The sequence below is a fragment of the Gadus chalcogrammus genome, chromosome 22 (assembly GCF_026213295.1).
Source record: "Gadus chalcogrammus isolate NIFS_2021 chromosome 22, NIFS_Gcha_1.0, whole genome shotgun sequence".
Taxonomy (NCBI): Eukaryota; Metazoa; Chordata; class Actinopteri; order Gadiformes; family Gadidae; genus Gadus; species Gadus chalcogrammus.
This window is the reverse complement of record NC_079433.1, coordinates 1,826,370-1,850,274: the sequence shown is the minus strand read 5'-3', so window position 1 is coordinate 1,850,274 and position 23,905 is coordinate 1,826,370. Positions and strand designations below refer to the sequence as shown.

Genomic DNA, 23,905 nt, shown 5'->3' with positions numbered 1-23,905 from the left:
GGTCAGACACACAACATATGGTCAGACACACAACATCTGTGCACTGAACACAAAGAATTTGTGATTTATGTAGGGGGGCGGGGCTGCCCGCTCTACGAGGGTTGTGATTGGTCCAGGCAGCGGGGTTACCTGAGTCGGGGGGCAGGTCCTCGGGGGAGGGGCAGGAGTCACTGCTGCTGTCCACACTCCCGCTGGGGGAGGAGCTACGGGGTGAGGCACTGGGGGAGGAGCCAAGGTCACTTCCAGGGGGGAGGCGTGGCCTCTGTAGCGGGGGGCGTGGTCTGTGGTGGTGATGATGATGATGATGATGGTAGTCAGAGGAGCTCTCCGAGCAGGAGGAGTACGAGGAGGAGGAGGGGGAGGAGGGGCAGGAGAAGGTGGTGGCAGGGGAAGTGGAGGAGTGGGCGGGGCTTAGGTGGAGTGTATGCAGAGCCGGAGAGAGAGAGACCTCCGTGTCGGCCATGTTGGATGATCAGAACTGGTGAGAGAGAGACAAGACCCCATGGTGGTTAAGACGTGAAAACAAGGGGGCAGTTAAGAGTACCACAAGGGGGCAGTTAAGAGTACCACACGGGGGCAGTTAAGACTCCAAAAGGGGGCAGTTAAGAGTAACACAATGGGGCAGTAGAGTAACACAATGGGGCAGTAGAGTAACACAATGGGGCAGTAGAGTAACACAATGGGGCAGTAGAGTAACACAATGGGGCAGTAGAGTAACACAATGGGGCAGTAGAGTAACACAATGGGGCAGTAGCGTAACACAATGGGGCAGTAGAGTAACACAATGGGGCAGTAGAGTTACACAATGGGGCAGTAGAGTAACACAATGGGGCAGTAGAGTAACACAATGGGGCGACCGGCCAGAGGGGCTGTCCAGTCTGAGTAGCATCGTTACATTCTGTGATTATGCCTTCAGATGAAACACACACACACAACACGCAGTCACACACACAGACAGTCACACACACACACACACACACACAGTGTCGTGGCATCTGTGTGTGAGTCATGGCTCCACCTGGGGACCATGTGATCAACACACACAGGGGCAGAGGCAGTGCACGTCATTGTGCACTGTATAACCCCACACAGCACACACACGTGACATCAGCACTGTGCACGTGACATCAACGTAGTGCGCACACACACACACACACACACACACACACACACACACACACACACACACACACACACACACACACACACACACACACACACACACACACACACACACACACACACACACACGTGTCAGCATCGCTGCTGCTGAAGATGGAAACCACTGCGAACTCAGACCCGACCAATGGTGAAACTGAAACGAACCAGCCTGTTCTCCAGGGAACCTCAAGTTCTCCGGGCGGAACAAGCAGAGTGAACGCTCTGGTGGAGAGAGACCGCTGGCTGCAGCCCCGACCGCCACTGCCTGGGTTTTACAGCGCTCATGGGATCCATGACAGACACCTCACTGTCGTTGCTCAACCTAACAACCCTCTGAGGGTAAAGGTACGATGAACTCAGTCCCTCAGGGAGCAGCATGTCGGGTGGGGCAGGCCCAACGGGACAGGGGTGCAGAGGTCGCTCTGAAGTGGTCCTGTAGCTAGGGTGATGTATTCCAGTAGCTAGGGTGATGTATTCCAGTAGCTAGGGTAATGTATTCCAGTAGCTAGGGTAATGTTGTGGTCCAGTAGCTAGGGTGATGTATTCCAGTAGCTAGGGTAATGTATTCCAGTAGCTAGGGTGATGTATTCCAGTAGCTAGGGTAATGTATTCCAGTAGCTAGGGTAATGTATTCCAGTAGCTACTAGGGTAATGTATTCCAGTAGCTAGGGTTAATGCCACTAGCTAGGGTAATGTATTCCAGTAGACAGGGTAATGTTGTGGTCCAGTAGCTAGGGTAATGTTGTGGTCCAGTAGCTAGGGTGATGTATTCCAGTAGCTAGGGTAATGTTGTGGTCCAGTAGCTAGGGTAATGTTGTGGTACTGTAGCTAGGGTAATGTGGTAGTCCTTTAGCTAGGGTTAATGCCACTAGCTAGGGTAATGTAGACCAGTAGACAGGGTAATGTTGTTGTCCAGTAGCTATGGTAAACAATGTGGTCCCGGATCCAAACTATCAGCCCTACGCCGAATTACCGACCCTTAACTCCCCACCGGGTTGTTTAAATTCCATTGCGACGTAGATTTAGAAAGGGAAAGCTGTTGAACGCATAGCTCGACTGTACCGCCAACACCCTGTCAACCCAGCTCATGGTCGTCTGTCAGATCTCTAACCCGGAAGGCAGCCTACCTGGAGTCGAACACTGCTTCGTGGGGAGTCCATTCGGTATAAAGTTCAGTCCAGACGAAGACTCCTGAGAAGCGGGGCGGCCGGGATTTGGTGTGTCGGGGAGAGGTCTGTCGGGCTGGGTGCTGCGGTCTTCGGCTGACGGTGACGCAGAGCCGTGACGAGCGGCCGGGGGCGGGAGGCGGAGGAATCCTCCCCGGCCGCGGAGCGCCCGGACACGGCGTCATCTTCTCCAACGACCCGGGGCGACCTCCAGGTAGAGGCGAGGTACTTCCGCTTGAGTATTGTTATCAAGCACTTATGATATGTCATATTTTTCTTATAATACATCCATTAGTTGTTATTTTGTCATAATAATGTGCTATTATTCATTAATAGGCTTATCTGGGGGTCGGTGGTGAAGGTTTATGTGTTATACGTTTAGATCTTCATGTTTTTCAGACGGGTTGGTTGTTGGCGTTTGTGAGGGGGGCGTGGCCGCGGGGTCGAGCAGGAGGTGTGTGTGGCGCCCCCCCGTGGCCACGGGGATGAGCCGCATGGTGCATTGAGTCATAAGAAAACAGATCACATCGCTTCTATTGGCCTCTCAACACATTTCTTTTTCAAGTAGAACAGAGCAAACACAGCCAAGTAGAAAAACACTCAATAATTCTTTGTTTTCAACAAGGGGAGTATAAACCACAGTAATGGCCACCTCCATCACTTCATCCAAAGGAAGGAGTGGTCACAATAACACACAACATACAAATCCTGTGGTTTTCACCCAACCTCTAAAAGCAGGACCAACAACATGCCACCATTTTGCCAGTTATCAGATATAGTTTGTTTCATGGCGGACAGAGTTATCCAACATAGTGCAGTTCAAAATGCTCCCACTGTCGACCACTTCAGAGGGAGTCACAACACAAACAAGGAGTTGATCACAACACAAACAAGGATGTGATCACAACACAAACAAGGATGTGATCACAACACAAACAATGAAGTGATCACAACACAACAAGTGATCACAACACAAGTGATCACAAAAAGGTCACCCGAAAACCGATCCACAATCTCTCTTCTCTTCACCCGTTTCTGCTTCATGAGCTGCTGCTCCACAGTGAAATATACACCTTCTCAAGGCCTGTCTGTCTCTCTTTCTCTTCTCACGGCCTGTGTCTCTCTACAGAAGGCCTGTCTCTCTCCTCTTCATAATGTCTCCCTCTCTCTCCTCTTCATAAGCGCGCGCGCTCTCTCTCTCTCTCTCTCTCTCTCTCTCTCTCTCTCTCTCTCTCTCTCTCTCTCTCTCTCTCTCTCTCTCTCTCTCTCTCTCTCTCTCTCTCTCTCTCTCTCTCTCTCTCTCTCTCTCTCTCTCTCTCTCTCTCTCTCTCTCCCAGTGCTGTACCAGTACTGCTGCTCGGAGACCTTCAGAGTGGATGCTAAGGTATAACTTGACCTCTGACCTCACTTTAGCCAAACCTAATAATAGTCTCGTTTGTTTCCTACTTCTGGAAGCATAAAGCGTCCTACCTAAATATTAAATACTAATAATGCATATGACCATTAAGTCCGTAACGTAGAGGATTTTGATTTAAGCAGTGCAACGTTTGTCATTTTATTATTTTTGATCCAGGATCACTAATGCTGACCAGAGCCGTTAGGTTGGTAGCACCTGCTACCTAGCCTAGCTTAAGAGCTAAATGTTAGCAGGACTAGGTGCTAAAGTACACATTTCTCAGTAGGCAACAAGTGACGACCTCAATAAATAAGATAGATGAAGGAGTTTCACAAATAGTTTCAAATCTACACTGTGCATTGCCTTGGCAACAACCCCCTCCCCCTCAGCCCATACAGGATATACCCTATAGCCTACAGTCAGAATATACCCTATAGCCTAGTCAGAATATACCCTATAGCCTAGTCAGAATATACCCTATAGCCTAGTCAGAATATACCCTATAGCCTAGTCAGGATATACCTTATAGCCTACAGTCAGAATATACCCTATAGCCTAGTCAGAATATACCCTATAGCCTAGTCAGAATATACCCTATAGCCTAGTCAGAATATACCTTATAGCCTACAGTCAGAATATACCTTATAGCCTAGTCAGAATATACCTTATAGCCTACAGTCAGAATATATCTTACAGCCTACAGTCAGAATATATCGTACAGCCTACAGTCAGAATATATATCCTACAGAGAGAGGATCCGACCACCACATGACCAGCCGGGGCCCATGTGACGCCAGAGATGGGACGTCATGGGAGCCCCTCGGGGTCCTGTGGTGAGTGCGTTGGCCAAGTGGGGGCTGGCTGGAGGAGTTTGTTGCCATGGCAAGGTAGGACTGATGGAACCAGAACGGCTCGCGAGGTCACTGTTTAAGATAAACTTGTGTTTGTGCTTTTAGGTTTGACGTATTCAGGTGGTATAACCTTCCCTTAGTGAATCCACAGATATTACTGTGCCCTGCATACTGCCCTGTGGGCAACCCTTCACCTACGCTCACCATGCCTGTTGCCAAGGCAACCTTTTAGAAAACAGCAGTACTCACGGAGGAGTTTTTATACTAGGTACCCATTCTTGGAACAGGGGAAAGTATTTGGTTTCATACTTGCTACTTATGGACCTTGTGGACAGTATTCAGCACGACACCTGGTGGTGGCGAGACATATTGCAGTGAGGGAGCCATCTGAACAGGAAACAAGTTATCTCCTTCCTACGCACTCAAGTCACCCCCTGTTCTCCACTTGCATAGAAGAGCCGTGAAGACCCGGTGAGCTGCTCACTGGACCCAATGAACAGCTCACTGAACCCAGTGAGCTGTTCACTGAACCCGGTGAGCTGGTCACTGAACCCGGTGACCAGCTCACTGAACCCGGTGACCAGCTCACTGAACCCAGTGACCAGCTCACTGAACCCAGTGAGCTGTTCACTGAACCCGGTGAGCTGGTCACTGAACCCGGTGAGCTGCTCACTGAACCCAGTGACCGGCTCCCTGAACCCAGTGACCGGCTCCCTGAACCCAGTGACCAGCTCACTGAACCCAGTGACCAGCTCACTGAACCCAGTGACCCGGCTCACTGGACCCGGAGCAGTGACCCGGAGCAGTGACCCGGAGCAGTGACCCGGAGCAGTGACCCGGAGCAGTGACCCACTGGGTCCAGGGCAGAGGGAACAGGACCAGACCTTATCCACACATGAACCAGACGAGGTTCAACCCGTATAAACTCTCTGAGCACCGTGACCAATACTGGAGCTCTGCTTACTGTCTCTCCTCCTCCTGCTGCTCCTCCTCTCAGCACTGGAGGAAGGGAGGAGCCGAGCAAGGACGTTAAGGGGAGGAGGGAGGAAGTAAAAAGCCATGCAGAACCTGGGGTGGGGGGGGGGGGAGGGAGGAGCATGCAGCGGTCCATGTAGGGGGGGCGGGGCTTCAACCTCGTGGAGGCGGGGCCTCGTCCTCTGAGAGGCGTGGCTTCATGTGTCCCCGTCAGGGACTTTCCACCGATAGGGAGGGACGGCAGGAGTGCTGGTTACCACGGCGACCAGCAGCAGGGGGCGGGGGGGCCCCCACGTCGGCAGAGGAGGAGGAGGAGCCGGTCCAAGGGGCGGAGTCACGGAGGAGGCCGAGGGGGGCCGAGGGGGGTCCTAGGGGGTGAGGGTGATCTCCACCTCCCCCAGCTCCAGCTTGATGAGCGGGGGGGGCGTCTGGGGGCGGGGCTTGGGGGCTCTCTTGATGACCTCCACCATGGCGGTCCTCCCCGCCACGGGGGGGGGCCCGGGGGCGGGGCCCTGCAGCAGCAGCAGGGGGTTGGGGGGGGGCTCCAGGCCGCCGTGCACCAGGACCCCCCTGCGGGGGGGCGGCCGCTCCTGGATCACCAGCTCCACCACCTGCTGGGAGGAGGAGCCCGCCTTCTGGATGACCCCCCCGGTGAGCGAGGTGATGATGGAGGCGTGCTGCGTGAGGGGCGGAGGGGGCGGGGCGGGGGGAGGGGGAGGGGGCGGGTCGTCGGGGCGGGCCTTCCGGGGTCTCCCTCGCTTCCGTTTGACCGGCGTGGCGTTGGCTCCGCCCCCCAGCGCGGGCCCCGCCTCCAGGGGCCTCTTGGCCCCACCCCTGGCCCGCTGCAGCACGGAGGTGGGCGTAGCCGGGGCGGCGTGGTGTGGCGGGGGGCGGGGGTTGTGGGCGGGGGGGCGGTCCCTCTCGCCGTAGGACAGGCAGCCCTGGGGCAGGATCACCAGCGGCATCGCGCCGCCCTGCTGCTGGGGCAGCGTCGCCATGGCGATGACCTTCACCCCCGAGGCGTCCTTAGGGGCCAGGGAGGGGGGGGAGGCGCGCACGGCCAGCGGGGCCTTGTCCGGGGCCGAGCTCCTGGGGAGGATCCGGGGGAGGTGCTTCATCAGGGCCTCCACCTGCAGGGTCGGGGGCCATCACGTTAAGTCTACGATGACATCACGTTTAGTCTACGATGACATCATCTTGTTTAGTCTACGATGACATCATCTCGTTTAGTCTACGATGACATCACGTTTAGTCTACGATGACATTATCTTGTTTAGTCTACGATGACATCATCGTGTTTAGTCTACGATGACATCATCTTGTTTAGTCTACGATGACATCACGTTTAGTCTACGATGACATTATCTTGATAGTCTACGATGATATCATCTTGTTTAGTCTACGATGACATTATCTTGTTTAGTCTACGATGACATTATCTTGTTTAGTCTACGATGACATCATCTTGTTTAGTCTACGATGACATCATCTTGTTTAGTCTAGGATGACATCACGTGTAGTCTAGGATGACATCATCATGTTTTGTCAGGCACAATGAGATCGTCATGTTTACGACGACATGACCCACCTGGAGGTCCCGCCCCCCCGCAGTCCGCAGGGAGGAGGAGCCGGGAGGGGGAGCGGCGTCCAGGGAGGAGGACGAGGGTCTGTCTGCTGGCGGAGGTTTAGACGAGGAGGAGGAAGACTCCGCCTCCTTCTCCCTCTGAGGGCAGGAGGGCAACGTCGGGGCGGGGGGGGAGAGTGTTAGTTTGGGTGTGGGTGATGTATGTGATGTGTGTGTGTTAGTGTGTGTATGTGTGTACCTTCGCGTCTGATGGGACGTTCTCTGTTTCTCTAGAAATCTTCTTTATCACCTTGTTGGGCTTAGAAGGACCTCCTGACACACACACACACACACACACACACACACACACACACACACACACACACACACACACACACACACACACACACACACACACACACACACACACACACACACACACACACACACACACACACACACACACACACACACAATCAGGGCTTTGACGTTTTAGGGTAAAAAATGTCAGACAGACAGACAGACAGACAGAGAGAGACACAGACAGACAGACAGACAGACAGACAGACAGACAGACAGACAGACAGACAGACAGACAGACAGACAGGCAGACAGGCAGACAGACCGGTGAGCGTGGCGGCGGTCAGCAGGCTGGCCTGGGCGCAGCGCGGGTCCACCAGGTGCTCGTGGACCAGGAAGCGCGCCACCTCCACCACCGTGAGGAAGGAGCGCTTCAGGATCTTCTGGGCCCAGTCGCAGATCAGCTGGCAGGCCGCCTCCGTCACCTCCGCCCGGTACGTCTGCACCAGCTCCGTCAGCTCCGCCTGGGGACAGCCGGGGGACTAGTCAACAGCTGGGAGACTAGTCAACAGCTGGAGACTAGTCAACAGCTGGGAGATTTGTCAACAGCTGGTAGACTAGTCAGCAGCTGGGAGACTAGTCAACAGCCGGGAGACTAGTCAACAACTGGTCAACAGCCGGGAGACCAGTCAACAACCGGGAGACTAGTCAACAGCCGGGAGACTAGTCAACAGCCGGGAGACTAGTCAACAGCCGGGAGACTAGTCAACAACTAGTCAACAGCCGGGAGACTAGTCAACAGCCGGGAGACTAGTCAACAGCCGGGAGACTAGTCAACAACTAGTCAACAGCCGGTAGACTAGTCAACATCAGGGAGACTAGTCGACAGCCGGGAGACTAGTCAACAACTAGTCAACAGCCGGGAGACTAGTCAGCAGCCGGCAGACTAGTTTTAGGAGACAGACTAAGGAGCAGGCGGTAAGGGGCAGACAGTAAGGAGCAGGCGAAAGGAACAGGCGTAAAGAACAGGCAGTAAGGAACAGGCAGTAAGGAGCAGACGGTAAGGATCAGGCCGTAAGGAGCAGGCCGTAAGGAGCATGCGGTAAGGAGCAGACAGTAAGGAGCAGGCGGTAAGGAGTGGGCAGTAAGGAGCGGACAGTAAAGAGCAGGCGGTAAGGAGCAGGCAGTAAGGAGCATGCGGTAAGGAGCAGGCGGTAAGGAGCAGGCGGTAATGAGCAGGAGGTAAGGAGCAGGCAGTAATGAGCAGGCGGTAAGGAGCAGGCAGTAATGAGCAGGCGGTAAGGAGCATAGTAAGGAGCAGACAGTTAGGAGCAGGGAGTAAGGAAGTACCGGGTCACTGCTGAGATCCAGGTTGGGCAGGAGGGGCATGTTGAGGACAGTCTTCCTCCTGATCCCACTGTAGCAGTACGTACCCAGGGGTTAAAGGTCAACACCAGGCTGAGGGTCTCTCTCTCTCTCTCTCTCTCTCTCTCTCTCTCTCTCTCTCTCTCTCTCTCTCTCTCTCTCTCTCTCTCTCTCTCTCTCTCTCTCTCTCTCTCTCTCTCTCTCTCTCTCTCTCTCTCTCTCTCTCTCTCTCTCTCTCTCTCTCTCTCTCTCTCTCTCTCAGGATATTTGGACTGCCCTCGGCCGCCCAGCCGGCGGGCCTTGATGTTGGGGAAGATGTCTCTGATGATCTTCCCGAAGTTGGCGGCGCTGAGCGCCCTCTGGTGGAGGTTCTCACAGTAGCGCCTGCAGGGACACACAACACGTCAGTGTGTAGTGTGTGTTGTGTACCTGTAGGTGTAGTGCAGGGGTTCTCAACGTTTTGACAGCTGAGGGCCAATTTAGGAACCCAAAATTTGGGGGGCTGTGAGGTCTAAATCACGAAACTGAGGTTCATCCTTTCAAAGAAAATTCGGAAAAAAACTAACAAATGTCACAAGATTTAATTGAAAGCTAGAGAGAGTCGACTTTTGTCTTTATATTTATTTATTTTTGTATAAATTATTATTGATATAATAATAAAAATAAAAATAACCTTTTTTTAACTTGCATCTGTGTGTCATTGCGGGCCGCCAGGAATGTTTCTGCGGGCCGCCATCGGCCCGCGGGCCGCACTTTGAGTGTGTGTTGTGTAGTGTGTGTTGTGTACCTGAGGGTCTCGTGTGTGTAGTGTGAAGTATGTGTTGTGTAGCGTAGTGTGTGTTGTGTACCTGTAGGTCTCATGTGTGCGGTGTGTGGTGCAGTGTGTAGTGTGAGGTGTGTACCTGTAGGTCTCGTAGACGTCCTGCTTGGGGAGGCAGGTGTCCGAGTGCTCCTCCAGGTGGGAGCGGATCCAGCAGCAGGTGTGGAGCTGGTCAGCTGTACTGAAGGAGCTGGAGTCCCCCGCACTGCGCGCACACACACACACACACACACACACACACACACACACACACACACACACACACACACACACACACACACACACACACACACACACACACACACACACACTGAGCAGGAGAATGCATAGCAGCAGTTGACGACCTGTGTAGACCAGTACATCTAGACCCCCCAGGACCCGGTTCAGAGGGGACCTGTATAGACCTGTAGACCTGTATAGACCTGTATAGACCTGTATAGACCGGTATAGACCTGTATAGACCTGTATAGACCTGTGTAGACCTGTAGAGCTGTATAGACCTGTATAGACCTGTAGACCTGTATAGACCTGTAGACCTGTATAGACCTGTAGACCTGTATAGACCTGTAGACCTGTATAGACCTGTATAGACCTGTATAGACCTGTAGACCTGTATAGACCTGTAGACCTGTATAGACCTGTATAGACCTGTAGACCTGTAGACCTGTATAGACCTGTATAGACCTGTAGACCTGTAGACCTGTATAGAGCTGTATAGACCTGTAGACCTGTATAGACCTGTATAGACCTGTAGACCTGTATAGACCTGTGGACCTGTATAGACCTGTATAGACCTGTATAGACCTGTATAGACCTGTATAGACCTGTAGACCTGTATAGACCTGTATAGACCTGTAGACCTGTATAGACCTGTAGACCTGTATAGACCCCTACCTCTTGTCCCCGGGACCCGGTCCAGACGGGAGCTGCAGGTAGAGGTAGAGCTTGTCGTTGTCTGAGAAGCGCTGAACATCATGCTGTGAAAACAATAAATATATTAGAACACTTATTATATAGAAGTAGAACACATAATATAGTATACATATTATATAGAACCTATACCGTACGATAGAATACATTATATATAGAACATATATTATAGAATACATTTGATATAGAACATATATTATAGCATAGAAATGATATATATTACAGAATACATATGATATATATTACAGTATACATAATATAGTATATATATTAGAGTATACTGTACATATTATGGTATATACATTATGCCATACATATTATAGGATATATATTACAGTATACATATAGTATACCTTTATGTTATATACATTACGGTATACATATTATAGGATATATATTAAAGTATACATATAGTATACCTTTATGTTATATACATTACGGTATACATATTATAGGATATATATTAAAGTATACATATTATGTGGTAAATATTAGTGTAAATCTTATGATATATAGATAGTATAGGACTCTGAACTGACCAGTATGTCCTCCACTTTGCTCTCCACATTCTTGCTGCGAAAGACAAAAGTATTTCATATTATCATAAAATTATAAGCATAATACAGATATGAAATTATAAGGGTAGTATAGTTGTAGTACAGGCTAGCTGTAGGTTAGTTGTAGAAGTATAGCTGTAGTATAGGCTTTCTGCAGTAATTTCTTGTAGCATTGTTTTAGTATAGCCATAGTAAAGGCTGGCAGTAGTATAATTGTAGTATAGGCTAGTTGTAGTATAGTTGTAGCATAGGCTAGCTGTAGTATAGCATTAGTATAGGCTAGTTGTAGTATAGCTGTAGCATAGGCTAGCTGTAGTATAGCTTTAGTATAGGCTAGTTGTAGTATAGCTGTAGTAAAGCATTAGTATATAGTGTATTGTACCTGTAGTATAGTTGTAACATAGCTGTGGTATATCCGTAGTATAGTTGTAGCATAGGCTAGTGCTACTGTAGCTGTAGCATATTTGTAGTACATGCTAGTGGTACTATAGCTGTAGTATAGGCTAGTTATAGTATAGCTGTAGTATAGGCTAGTTGTAGTATAGCTGTAGTATAGGCTAGCTTAAGTATAGCTGTAGTATAGGCTAGTTGTAGCATAGCTGTAGTATAGGCTAGCTGTAGTATAGGCTAGTTGTAGTATAGCTGTCATAGTTGTAGTATAGCTGTAGTATAGGCTAGCTGTAGTATAGTATAGTTGCAGCATTGTTGTAGTATAGTTGTAGTTCAGGCTAGCTAATATCTCATGTCTTACGAGATGTTGCTCTTAAGCTTGTGCAGCAGCACGCTAGGCTCCTCCCCCGCATCCAGGTGCCCATCCCCCGTGGAACAAGGCTCCTCCCCTCTCTGAGAGGACTCCTCCCCCTGGAGCACCGGCTGGTCGCTCATCAAGACGCCTCCAGAAGCCTTCAGCGGGGGCTCCTCACCACCGCCATCTGCACGCACACACACACACACACACACACACACACAGTTAAACATACACACACATGCATGCACGCACAGTTAAACACACACAAACACACTCTTAGAGACATACATACAAACCCATACAGGAACACACAGGTACACACACAAACAACTCATTTATTAATATGCATACCTATACACAACATAGAAACAGTAATACACAGTAATACACATGCATAAAAAACATACACAGTAAAACACATGTATAAAAAATATACACACACTAGTACATATTATAAACATTTATAGATAACACACACACACACACACACACACACAAATTCACAGCATACACATTATACAAACACACACACCTATACACATCATAGACTGTAATACTGACCTAGTTCATAACAAACACACGAATAGAAAAAATATATACTAATGCAAACAGGAATACATAGCCTTCACGCTAATATCAAACACACACACACACACACACACACACTGCGTGTCATGTGACCGCGGTGCGCAGCGCGCCCGCCCTCCTAGCCCCGCGCGTTAGCTCGGCGCGTTAGCCCCGTGCTAAGCAGTTAGCTCGGTTCATTAGCCCCGTGCTAAGTCGTTAGATCGGCACGTTAGCCCCGCGCTACATTGTAAGCTTGGCGCTTTAGCCTCGCGGTAAATCGTTTGCTCAAAAATTTAGCAACGTGCTAACTAGTTAGCTCAACATTATAGATACGCGCGCCTTGTCATTATCTCGGCATGTTAGCACCGTTAGCATCCTCTTAGCCCTGTATCCCGAGCTAGCTTCCTCCCCGTGACCCTTCGCTGCTCGGCGCCAAACCACCCGAACGTAAAGAAGCACATAAAGCGGACATTCCAGACTACTAGTGTTAAATACTAGCTAGCCGTTAGCCTAGCTTACAGCCTATACACTATGAAGCACCGTTATCTGTAGCTAGCAATAGCATGGGCTGAAGCGCCCATACAGCGTGACATTGAGCACGGTTCATCCGGAAAAACCGCCCAGGGTCGTCCTTTAAGGGCGCCGTGAGGGTCGTGGATGTGATGAATTAAAAACACCAAGAATATTATTTTATAAAGAAATACAAAGTACCTGAGCCAAGATACAGCAAAAATTCCGTTTCAGATGTTTTTGTGATTGGACGACTGCGCTCCGTCTGCCTGACGACAGAGCCTGCTCTCCTCCTATTGGTTATCGAGCCGCCGTCTACGTAGATACCCGACGAGGCTGCAATTCAATTGGCCGACAATCATTCATTTTTACACCTGCATTATTTTGATTGGACGGGTTCTCCTGGTCTACCCAGTTACAGAGCCCGAGTATTTACCGAAGCAGGTCGACAGCCTCGACACCTTTGTACTCGAGATGCGTAATATGACAAATATTGACTTTGTATTTACCTTACTGTCACTCCTGTGACATTTACAGATTAAAGACTCAAAACATCTTTTAAATGTTTAAATGTGGGAAACTAAACCTGGATGCCAACCAATAATTAGTCCCATGTATTTTAGGTGTGTGTAATAATAATAATAATATGCATAATAATGGTGAGGGAGGAGGAGAGGCAGTTATTGTAGTGAGTCACCAGGTCAGTCAGGGAGGAAGCTGGGGGAGGGTTGGGGTAGGAGCTGATCATGGTGGAGAGGTCTGTGGTGTTGATAAGTTTGATGTTTCTGAAGGAGATGGTCCGTTGTTCCTTGGTTTTGTGTAGTTGGGTATGAATGTCAAAAAGTACAGCTTTGTGGTCAGAGATGGGGAAATCAATGACATCAAGGTTAGTGGGAGTGATGTCAGTGCTTGGTGTGGTACCTTATAAACTGCAGTACCATGAGTAGTACACAGTGGCTCCAGATTGAGAGGCAACACACTTTTTTGGATTGATAACATTTTTTATTTTTTCCATTTTACAAAAGAGGTTATGAACATGAAGAAGTGAACAGGTGTGTTCCACAGCTGGGGGAGGAGTCCGGGTCATCACATCGTTGAGTCCACGCAGTCCTCATTCAAAGCCACTGCATCAATAGAGAGACACACACACACACGTTAATGAGTGTGCTTGCTACCTGACCCAGTGTTGGTGGGTGAGTGAGTGTCCTACCGGAGTGTGAGTGAATGAGTGAGTGAGTGGTTTTCTTACCTGACCATGTGGGCGATGTCCCAGTTGGTCTCGGAGGACAGGGGTCCGATGATCTCCACACCCTTTTCGGTTACTATGGCGATCTCATGCTGCAACACACACGTCCGACAGAATCAGCGTGTGTGTGTGTGATTGAGTGGGGTGTGTTTGAGTGGTGTGTGTGTGTGTGTTTGAGTGGTGTGTGCGTGTTTTTGAGTGGTGTGTGTGTTTGAGTGGTGTGTGTGTCTTTGAAGAAATAAAAGTTAAAGTCCCTTTTCATAAACTAAATAGCAGTCCTTGACCCAGAGAGCTGTGACTCAAAACCTCATCAACTCTCGTACTGAAGATCCGTCTGGAAGCTTCTAAGACTGAGGAGTGTTGCCTCCCCCCGTCCAGGTTCTAAACGCTGATCTCCCGCTCGGAGGAGCTGCGCCCTCTAGTGGCCGCTGGGAGGTACAGCGCTGCCCATGGACACCGGTACCCCAACAGCGGCCTGTGTACTCGTGGAGTTCAGTAGACCCGTGAGGGGTCCTTCAACGAGGCCTCCTCAGATACAGCAGAGCTTCAGTGGTCTCCTAACACGAGGAGCAGGGGGAGGAGCAAGAAGCAGTGCCTGCTGGGACTTGTAGTGCAGCACAAGGCAGGAGATTTTACATGCAGGGGGGGGGGATCTTGCTGACGCTTTTATCCAAAGCGACGTACAGCCATTCATTCACAGGCAACCACGCAGGGCGACCGCCAGCTCGTCAGGAGCAGTCAGGGTGAGGCGTCTCACTGAGGGTCCGAACCAGCAACCGTCTGGTTACAAGCCAGCCTACCTCCCGAGCCACGTGTCGCCTTCACATGTGGAGATGGGGGCTGCGTCCCTAATAGACTCAAGGTTGACCTAGACTCTGCATAACCGCGCCGTCCGTCCGCTCCTACTTGTTGTATGTTTTACATCTTGGCACTTCATGTACGCACTCATTGTACGTCTTATTTAGTTATACTACTTAGTCACGTAGCATCTTATCCACCGTGTTGTGTACGGGGAATGGGTTAACCTAGCTCTCTGTGTTGTGTACGGGGAATGGGTTAACCTAGCTATCTGTGTTGTATACGGGGAAGGGGTTAACCTAGCTATCTGTGTTGTATACGGGGAAGGGGTTAACCTAGCTATCTGTGTTGTATACGGGGAAGGGGTTAACCTAGTGATGGTTAGTGCTTGACACTTGAATGAACATACTGTACTTCTATGAACATCCTCACTGTGCTGACAGAGATATATAGTTGTTCCTCTTTCTTCTGACTAATGTGCTGATGTCGTGCGTCGCTCTGGATGGGGCGTGAGCGTGCCGGGCCCTCACCCTGTTGTAGGAGCGCGCGTCGCGGTAGTACAGGACCTTCAGGCAGCGCTCCACCAGAGCCCGCGCCTCCGCCTGCGTCACCTCCACCTTGTTCTCCAGGAACTCCCTCATCAGGGGCTGCACACACACACACACACACACACAAATATACACACACACATTACATAACACACACAAATATTATACACACAAATTACACAAAAACATACACACACAAAATTACATATACACACACATATTCACAAACCATAAACATACACACACACACACACACACCATAAACACAAACACACACACACCATAAACACAAACACACAGACATAGGACGCTGGCCCCCTGTGTGGCCCCGCCCCCTCACGGTGAAGCTCACCTGGGCCAGGTACGCTCCGAAACCCGTGGCCACGGTCGGTGCCTCATAGGCCACGCCCAGCTTGTCCACGTAACCTAGGAAACTGGAGAAGGGGCGGGGGTTATTCCGGGCCTAACGACGAGGAGGAGACGGTTGTCGGGGGTGATTGCGTTGCCACGGCGCCCACCTCTCCCCCTTGTAGAAGCCCCCGATCACCACCGTGTTCCACAGCGGGTTCATCTTGCTCCGCCGGTTGTACATGACGCGCGTCAGCCACGAGTGGAGCGCCTTGGGGGTGTAGCTGTGGCCGTCGCCTAGCAACTCCTCGTCCACCCTGAGACACACGCGCACACACACACACACACACACACACACACACACACACACACACACAGACCTCGTTACTACACATAGAAGCACCAAGGTGCACCTGCCCCTCAAAGCCTGTTCACAACTAGGTAATGGTGTGCACCTCACTGTGTGCACCTCACTGTGTGCACCTCACTGTGTGCACCTCACTGTGTGCACCTCAATGTGTGCACCTCACTAAACATAAATGCATCAGTGGTCAGTTTGGGGTAGTGGGTGACTGGACCATGCGGTCCAGGACCTGTTTGAGGTACTGGTCTGGGACCAGGGTAGTGGGAGACTTACACCATCTGGTCCAGGACCTGTTTGAGGTACTGGTAGTCTGCGTAGTCCCCGGACGCCCCCAGGATGGTGCTGTCGTTCACCTGGACACAAACACGGCATCTCACACGCAGCTCAACAACAATACACAATCATATCAACTATCTATTCTTCAGATCTAGCATCCTACTGAGTTACGGCAGAACTGATCCAGCAGTCCTACCGAGTTACAGCAGAACCTCTGAAGCAACAGAAAGTGAAACTCCTGCTCTGTCATTAGGAGTTTCACTTTCTGTTGCTTCACACGAGGATCCGCTGACCCAAGCTTATCCACTGAGGAAGACCCCATGTAGGAGTACGCTTTGGGTTCAGGCCCTGAGCAGGTTGACAGAGCGCGTCCGTCATCAGACTTTAAATATGAGCTTAAAGTCTGATTGGTCAGACTGTTAGTAATACTAGGCTGGTGGACAGCAGGGATCGCTCAACCTGACGTTCTAGAGCCGCTGCAAGTTGGATAAAGATTGACCCCTCCTCCTCACAGAAAGGACGGCGTGGCCTGGGCTTTTAGTTAGAATAATTTAGTACACGGGTCTCCTCAATGCCGTGGAACGCTCCGTTCACTTGCATGGGCCCTTCTCAATTTCCGGCGGTGAATTATATTTGATAATTCACCGTTGCCAAGTATAATTGACTGCCGTCAAGGAAAACAGTCCGGTAACTTGTCAACCCCAGCGTCTTCGGTTGCTAAGCGACGTCAACGTCTTTGGCGGACTATTTCTCTGCTGATCAACAACATGAATGCTGGTAACAAATAAATTGTAAAAAATGACACCGTAAGTATTTTGTTTTGGCAAGGAGCCGTGTAATAAGCGGGATAATGAATAGAACGTCGCCGGTCATTATCGAAATTAAGCCCCTTCAGGGCGAAGCAAGACACCTCCGCTGCGCGTCGGGGTCCGGTTCGCCCTGTCGGGGGTAATTTTTTCCTAATAATGACCGGTGTTCTATACATAATCCCTTACATAATAATTAATAATTATACATAATATCCAACATCCCGAGGAACACGAGATACAGAGGACCCGGAGAGACTGGATGAAGACCCCGGTGTCTCCGGCTCCGCTGTAGCTGGAGGTCTTCAGGGGTTGGCTTGCTGCTCACCTTCATCAGGCGCGAGACGTTCCTGAAGCGCGCCAGGGAGCCGTAGGAGCCCAGCATGTCCGCCGCGATCACCACGCCACCCGTGAACTTCACCCCCAGGACAGAGGTCCCCGTCACCATCGGGTTCCTGGAGAGGACAGAAGGGCAGAACATCTCAGGAACACAGCGACACCAAACCCACAGCCAACCAGAGAACATCTGTGGGTTCCTCCAAGCCAACCAGAGTGGGGAACCAGAGAACATCTGTGGGTTCCTCCAAGCCAACAAGAGTGAGGAACCAGAGAACATCTGTGGGTTCCTCCAAGCCAACCAGAGTGAGGAACCAGAGAAAATCTAGTGGTTCCCCCAAGCCAACCAGAGTGAGGAACTACAGAACATCTAGTGGTTCCCCCAAGCCAACCAGAGTGAGGAACCACAGAACATCTAGTGGTTCCTCACAACCTCACGACCACAGAAGCCGCGGTCTCTGAAGGGACCTGCTCCTCGACGACAGGCAAACCGTACTCAGCTCAACCTTCTAGTGTAGTCCCGGCAGGTCATAGATCCACCCTTCTAGGGTGAGCCAAGTACGGTTTACTGCCTGTCGTAGAGGAGCAGGTTCCTCCACCCACCAGAGACCACTTCCCGTCCTCTCCGCCCGTAAGATATCACGACCCCCTCCACCCGTCAGAGACCACGTCCCCTCCACCCATCAGAGACCACGTCCCGTCCTCTCCACCCATCATAGACCACGTCCCGTCCTCTCCACCCGTCTGACGGTGGCAGGGTGACGGGACGTGAATCAGACCGGCTAGCTAGCTGGGCTAGCCGGAGCCCCGATCCGCTCACTACTCCCTGATCGCCGTCCTACTGAGATGGTTTATAACACATCAGACCTTGCATGGATCTTAGTCAAGTGCTACTTGCTGATTGCTTTAGAAGGAGATCGAACACACATGTAACACGACTTGTAGCCCACTAGCTTAGCGCCGCTAGCTTAGCCCCGCTAGCCTAGCCTCACTAGCCCCCATGATGAGGCAGAATTCCACACAGATCGGCGGTAAAGCTGCGGTCTCCGGAGCGGCGCGGTGGGCTGCTTACAGGGTGTGTCGGACCGGGCCGCAGGAGGGCCCCTGCTGGGACCCGGGGAACGAGTAGAACTGTCCCGGTGTCGGTCCATTCTCCCAGAAGTTTAGCTTCAAGCCGCTGGTCTCCATGTTTGCTAGGTTTGTATTGATACTGAAAGTGACGACACGGCTTTCTAAAGGCTGTTGGGAGACGCAAGGTATTGTGGGATACTCCTAGAGACACAAATTCTTCTTCCTATTTAAATATAAAGGCAGGCTAGACAGCAATGAGGCGTGTTGCTGCCCCCACTGTTTTGGAGTCAGTACAATTTAAACTGATAACCCCCCCCCCCAAAAAAAATAATATATATATCTGATAAAAACTTAACTTGACACCAGGACCTGTAGTGTGCAGAAAATCTACAACTGAAGCCTTGCCCCTGATTGGTCGTCAGCATGAGAGAGTGATCTCCCTACTGTTTCTGCTCTCTGCTCATATCTCTGGCAGTGCGGCAGCATATGTGGCCCAGAGTCATCGCACACCACCCAGCACACAACCCACCGTGGTGCTGAGACCACCACCAGGCCTGGTGGTCTCAGATTTATGGTGTCTACACTGAGTAGATCTATGGTGTCTACACTGAGCAGATCTATAGTGTCTGCACTGAGTAGATCGATGGTGTCTACACTGAGTAGATCGATGGTGTCTACACTGAGTCGATCTATGGTGTCTACACTGAGTACTTATAACTAATAACAATTTACAATAAATATAGTTATACTTATAGATATAGTTCAGGTAGAGAGAAGAGACATAGTCGTATCCCTTATATAGTTGCCAGTTACAGTAGCACTGGGAAAGACTTTAGACTGGGAATGAGTTTAGACTGGGAATGAGTGGAGACTGGGAATGAGTTTAAACCGGAAATGAGTTGAGACTGGGAAAAAGTTTAGATGGGAATGAGTGGAGACGGAATGAGTTTAAACTGGGAATGAGTTTAGACTGGGAATGAGTTTAGACTGGGAATGAGTTTAGACTGGGAATGAGTTTATCCTGGGGAGTCCCTGGAGCTGTGATGTCACTCGTCTAAACAAGTTTACGAGTTTCAGTATGAACACACACACACACACACACACACACACACACACACACACACACACACACACACACACACACACACACACACACACACACACACACACACACACACACACACACACACACACACAGTTCTGGGCTCAAGAAGAAGAGAAAACGTCACTTTGAATAGAGATTTTATTTCTGATTTATCTCGGAGCAGAGAATAGATCTTCAGTTGTCGGTTTCTTCCTGAGACACAACTCTGAGAGAGACAGGAGATCAACATTAGTACTGCATTATACTCTACTGGTACTCTACTGATACTCTACTGTAGGACTAATACTCTACTGGTACTCTACTGGTACTCAACTGTAGGACTGATGCTCTACTGGTACTCTACTGTAGGACTGATGCTCTACGGGTATTCTACTGGTACTCTACTGAAACTCTACAGTAGGCCTCACACTACACTAGGCCTCACTCTACAGTAGGCCTCACTCTACGGTAGGCCTCACCGTACAGTAGGCCTCACTCTACAGTAGGCCTCACTGTACAGTAGGCCTCACTCTACAGTAGGCCTCACCGTACAGTAGACCTCACTCTACGATAGGCCTGACTCTACAGTAGGCCTCACTCTACGGTAGGCCTCACTCTACGGTAGGCCTCACCATACAGTTGGCCTCACTCTACAGTAGGCCTCACTCTACGGTAGGCCTCACCATACAGTAGGCCTCACTCATCAGTAGGCCTCACTCTAGAGTAGGCCTCACTATACGGTAGGCCTCATTGTACAGCTGGCCTCACTCTACAGTAGGCCTCACTCTACAGTAGGCCTCACTGTTCGCTAGGCCTCGCTCTTCAGTAGGCTTCACTGTTCGCTAGGCCTCGCTCTTCAGTAGGCTTCACTCTACAGTAGGCCTCACTCTACAGTAGGCCTCGCTGTACGGTAGGCCTCACTCTACGGAAGGCCTCACTCTACAGTAGGCCTCGCTCTACGGTAGGCCTCACTCTACAGTAGGCCTCACTGTTCGCTAGGCCTCGCTCTTCAGTAGACCTCTCTCTACAGTAGGCCTCGCTCTACGGTAGGCCTCGCTGTACGGTAGGCCTCACCTGTGACTCCGTCGTAGCTGTACTCCCCGGTGATTTCTGTCATGTTGAGGCACACGGCCTGCTGTCTGGTGCTCAGAGGAACCTCCTTCAGAGCCTCCAGGTCCTGGTGCTCCCCCTCCCTCCCTGAGACACACACACACACACACACACACACACACACACACACACACACACACACACACACACACACACACACACACACACACACACACACACACACACACACACACACACACACAATTTCTTTAGTAAATGAATGACCCATCTATCTATGTATAAGTGTAGTGTTGTGTACTGTAGTTGAGTGTGTAACAGTGCTGTGTACTGTAGTTGAGTGTGTCTCAGTATTGTGTACTGTAGTTGAGTGTGTATCAGTGTTGTGTACTGTAGTTGAGTGTGTAACAGTGGTGTGTACTGTAGTTGAGTGTGTATCAGTGTTGTGTACTGTAGTTGAGTGTGTATCAGTGTTGTGTACTGTAGTTGAGTGTGTAACAGTGTTGTGTACTGTAGTTGAGTGTGTATCAGTGTTGTGTACTGTAGTTGAGTGTGTCACAGTGGTGTGTACTGTAGTTGAGTGTGTATCAGTGTTGTGTTACGGTAGTTGAGTGTGTATCAGTGTTGTGTTACGGTAGTTGAGTGTGTATCAGTGTTGCGCGTACTGTAGTTCATTACGAACTGGACGGCGGTGGAGTTGCTGTCTGTGGGGTTGTCTACGCCGCTGTAGTTGAAGGTGAGCCGGTCCTCAGGGCAGGAAGGACAGCTCTGGAACAGAGTGATCTGTCCGATGAACCCCCGGGGGCCGCCCAGCTCACTCACTGCAGCACAGAGAGGGACTGCGGGTCAACATAGCTAGCGTCACAGCGCGTTAGCGTGTTAGCCTGTTAACCTGTCAGCAGGGCCGGCGCTGTACACCTGGGGGCCCTAAGCAGGATCATTTTGGGGCCCTGCATTGCGGTAGTTTTGCCACAGAGAACATGCAACTGTATGGATTCATAACCCTTACGGTTTTTATCCGTACCGCTTTGAACATGGTTTGCCGCAATTGTTTTACTACTTTTTAAGTATACTCACTGAAACTGTCAAAGTGAAGTATTACGCACTTACCACATTTCTACTGTTACCAGACTTTTAACGTTCCTGCTCGCGATGGGAAAGGGGGGCGCAAAACTCAATCTCACCTAGGTTTACCAAAGGGCTAGCACCGGCCCTGGAGGGGAGAGCGGGAGAGAGGCGATGTCGGACAAAGGTAGCGAGCTTCGTTTAGCTTCGTCATGTACCGTATCGTCATCGTTAAAGGCGCCCCAACAGAAGGACAGCGAACACAGCAACCATGACTCCGCTGGGTCTCAGACTTCTGCTGCCGGCGGCCCGAGGTCTTAGTCCCACAATTGTTTTCTTAAATTTATATGAGCTGTGTGTTTATAATGTTTACTTTCTTGTTAAGTAAATTGCTTTGTGTATTAAAAAAAAAGAAAAAAAAGAGAAGAAGGCCTATAGATTTAAAAAAAATACAGCGCTCCTTGGGGCCCCCTGGTCAGGGCCCCTAAGCAGTCGCTTAGTTCGCATATAGGGAGGGCCGGCACTGCATGTGAGGACCTCAGCTAGCATTGTAGCCTTTTAGTATGTTAAAATGTAAGGACGTCAGCTAGCGTGTCAGCGTGTTAGCATGTGAGGACCTCAGCTAGCGTCACAGCATGTTATCGTGTGCTAGCTAACATGAACTTGCTAGCCCATCGTCTTGAGGCCCAGAGGAACAGGGCTCGACCTGTAATGCTTCACAGCATGCTACATCACGCCTGCTAGGACCTTGGCCTGCTAGATATTTATTATTGATGATGTTGATGGGGAACTTACCCAGAGTGTGGAGCCTCAGAGTGAGGTTGGCGTCGTCCGTAATGTTGCCCATGATGCGGTACCGGTTACATGGCTCATTGCTGGAGGTGCAGACACACGTTTCTGAGAGGACCACACCCAACGCTAGGCTAATCACCCCCCACCCCCGGATAAGACCCTCCATATAATCACACCCCTCTCCATAACCACACCCCCTCCACATGGCCACGCCCCTACACATAGCCACGCCCCCTCTGACCTCCCTCCAGCTCACCCCAACCCGCTCCTCTCGATGTAGGTGAAGGAGCTGTTGTCCTCCGACAGCGAGAGCTCCATGAAGGAGCTGGCGGGCAGAGGCAGACCCGTCTTCCTATCTGTCACGACACCTACCAGAACCCAGGAGCCCAACGCCTGGAGCCACACGGAGAACCACACAGAGTACAAGTAGTTCATGGAGAACGTGGAGAAAATATAGAATGAAGAGAACATGTAGAACGTGTAGAACGCGATACAGGTAAAATTAATCAGCCATTCTAGGATCTGGGTCTCACTAGGACACAGATCCAGACGTTATCTATTGGTTTTTACCTTTGTCAACATTAACTCTTTATTGATTTTTTTAATTAAAAAAACAATAATTTAGAGAGCTTTCCGTGTGAATTCCTACACACACTGACTAGACTATACGAGTTATCCCTATGATATACATATATATACAATATAGGCATCTATTGATAATAATTGTATGACTTCATATATGCACACTATACGATTTATCACTGTACATTGTATAGTAGATGAACTACAGTCGCCTATAGTTGCTATGGTAACCACTGAGACTGACCTTGTCTGCTTGGTCCCTGCGGAGCGGGGTGATGACATCATCACAGCTGGGGGCGGGCGGGGCGGTGGCGGCGGGGGCGGCGGCGGCGGCGGCGGCGGCGGCGGCCAGCAGCCCCAACAGAAGGACAGCGAACACAGCAGCCATGACTCCTCTGGATCTCAGACCTCTGCTGCCGGCGGCCCGAGGCTTTATAGCCTCAGCGTCGCCCTGGGGGGGGCGGGGGCGTCACCGCAGAGGATCCACCCTCCGATAGGGAGGTCAGAGACCCCAGAACAAAGAGCCCTCTTACATTTAGGAATCGGGGAAGAATTATCAGGCGGTATATATAGGGTTCTAGCTATCAGGAGGTATATACGCTGGTTCCAGA

General features: G+C 50.5%; 4 protein-coding genes across 4 annotated transcripts in view; all 4 read right to left on the bottom strand.

The window, feature by feature from the left end:
- The window catches only part of LOC130376155 (phosphatidylinositol 4-kinase beta-like), a 17,736-nt gene extending 15,270 nt beyond the window's left edge, over nt 1-2,466 (bottom strand). The window contains exons 1-2 of the mRNA XM_056583375.1: nt 2,289-2,466; nt 130-478 (exon numbers count right to left, since the gene is read on the bottom strand). Of these exons, the coding sequence (XP_056439350.1) occupies nt 130-463 (334 nt within the window). The 5' untranslated portion in view covers nt 464-478; nt 2,289-2,466. The remainder of the gene's footprint in view (nt 1-129; nt 479-2,288) is intronic.
- Nucleotides 2,467-5,917: 3,451 nt separating this feature from the next.
- rfx5 (regulatory factor X, 5) lies at nt 5,918-13,424 on the bottom strand. The gene is made up of 12 exons (XM_056583374.1): nt 12,395-13,424; nt 11,837-12,017; nt 11,068-11,101; nt 10,493-10,575; nt 9,681-9,803; nt 9,046-9,162; nt 8,764-8,842; nt 7,739-7,937; nt 7,373-7,446; nt 7,138-7,272; nt 6,110-6,679; nt 5,918-5,977 (listed from the first exon to the last, which is right to left on the bottom strand). The coding sequence occupies exons 2-12, from the start codon at nt 11,968-11,970 to the stop codon at nt 5,918-5,920; spliced, it is 1,608 nt and encodes a 535-aa protein (XP_056439349.1). The 5' UTR covers nt 11,971-12,017; nt 12,395-13,424.
- Nucleotides 13,425-13,877: 453 nt separating this feature from the next.
- On the bottom strand, nt 13,878-18,906 carry psmb4 (proteasome 20S subunit beta 4). Its single transcript, XM_056582673.1, has 8 exons — nt 18,705-18,906; nt 17,625-17,751; nt 16,488-16,567; nt 16,021-16,167; nt 15,855-15,936; nt 15,485-15,601; nt 14,160-14,248; nt 13,878-14,034 (listed from the first exon to the last, which is right to left on the bottom strand). Exons 1-8 carry the CDS (start codon nt 18,818-18,820, stop codon nt 14,022-14,024), a joined length of 771 nt encoding a protein of 256 aa, XP_056438648.1. The 5' UTR covers nt 18,821-18,906; the 3' UTR covers nt 13,878-14,021.
- Nucleotides 18,907-19,928: 1,022 nt separating this feature from the next.
- Nucleotides 19,929-23,697, bottom strand: LOC130375637 (saxitoxin and tetrodotoxin-binding protein 1-like). The gene is made up of 6 exons (XM_056582678.1): nt 23,539-23,697; nt 22,969-23,105; nt 22,716-22,795; nt 21,521-21,676; nt 20,862-20,984; nt 19,929-20,013 (listed from the first exon to the last, which is right to left on the bottom strand). The coding sequence occupies exons 1-6, from the start codon at nt 23,680-23,682 to the stop codon at nt 19,958-19,960; spliced, it is 696 nt and encodes a 231-aa protein (XP_056438653.1). The 5' UTR covers nt 23,683-23,697; the 3' UTR covers nt 19,929-19,957.
- Between the last annotated feature and the right edge of the window lie 208 nt (nt 23,698-23,905).

Bases quoted from the DNA above. Each gene is read 5' to 3' on its own strand.
- psmb4 (XM_056582673.1), bottom strand. From the start codon at position 18,820: ATGGAGACCAGCGGCTTGAAGCTAAACTTCTGGGAGAATGGACCGACA. The intron at 17,752-18,704 runs GTAAGCAGCCCA...TGTCCTCTCCAG, and splicing joins GGCCCGGTCCGACACACCCT to GAACCCGATGGTGACGGGGA. The intron at 16,568-17,624 runs GTGAGCAGCAAG...GTTTGTGTCCAG, and splicing joins ACGTCTCGCGCCTGATGAAG to GTGAACGACAGCACCATCCT.
- rfx5 (XM_056583374.1), bottom strand. From the start codon at position 11,970: ATGAGCGACCAGCCGGTGCTCCAGGGGGAGGAGTCCTCTCAGAGAGGG. The intron at 11,102-11,836 runs GTAAGACATGAG...TGTCTTTCGCAG, and splicing joins AAGCTTAAGAGCAACATCTC to CAAGAATGTGGAGAGCAAAG. The intron at 7,447-7,738 runs GTCTGTCTGCCT...TGTGTGTGTCAG, and splicing joins GACCGCCGCCACGCTCACCG to GAGGTCCTTCTAAGCCCAAC.
- LOC130375637 (XM_056582678.1), bottom strand. From the start codon at position 23,682: ATGGCTGCTGTGTTCGCTGTCCTTCTGTTGGGGCTGCTGGCCGCCGCC. The intron at 22,796-22,968 runs GTGAGCTGGAGG...CTGCACCTCCAG, and splicing joins ATCGAGAGGAGCGGGTTGGG to CAATGAGCCATGTAACCGGT. The intron at 20,985-21,520 runs GTACGCGCAACA...TGTGTGTCTCAG, and splicing joins CCAGTTCGTAATGAACTACA to GGAGGGAGGGGGAGCACCAG.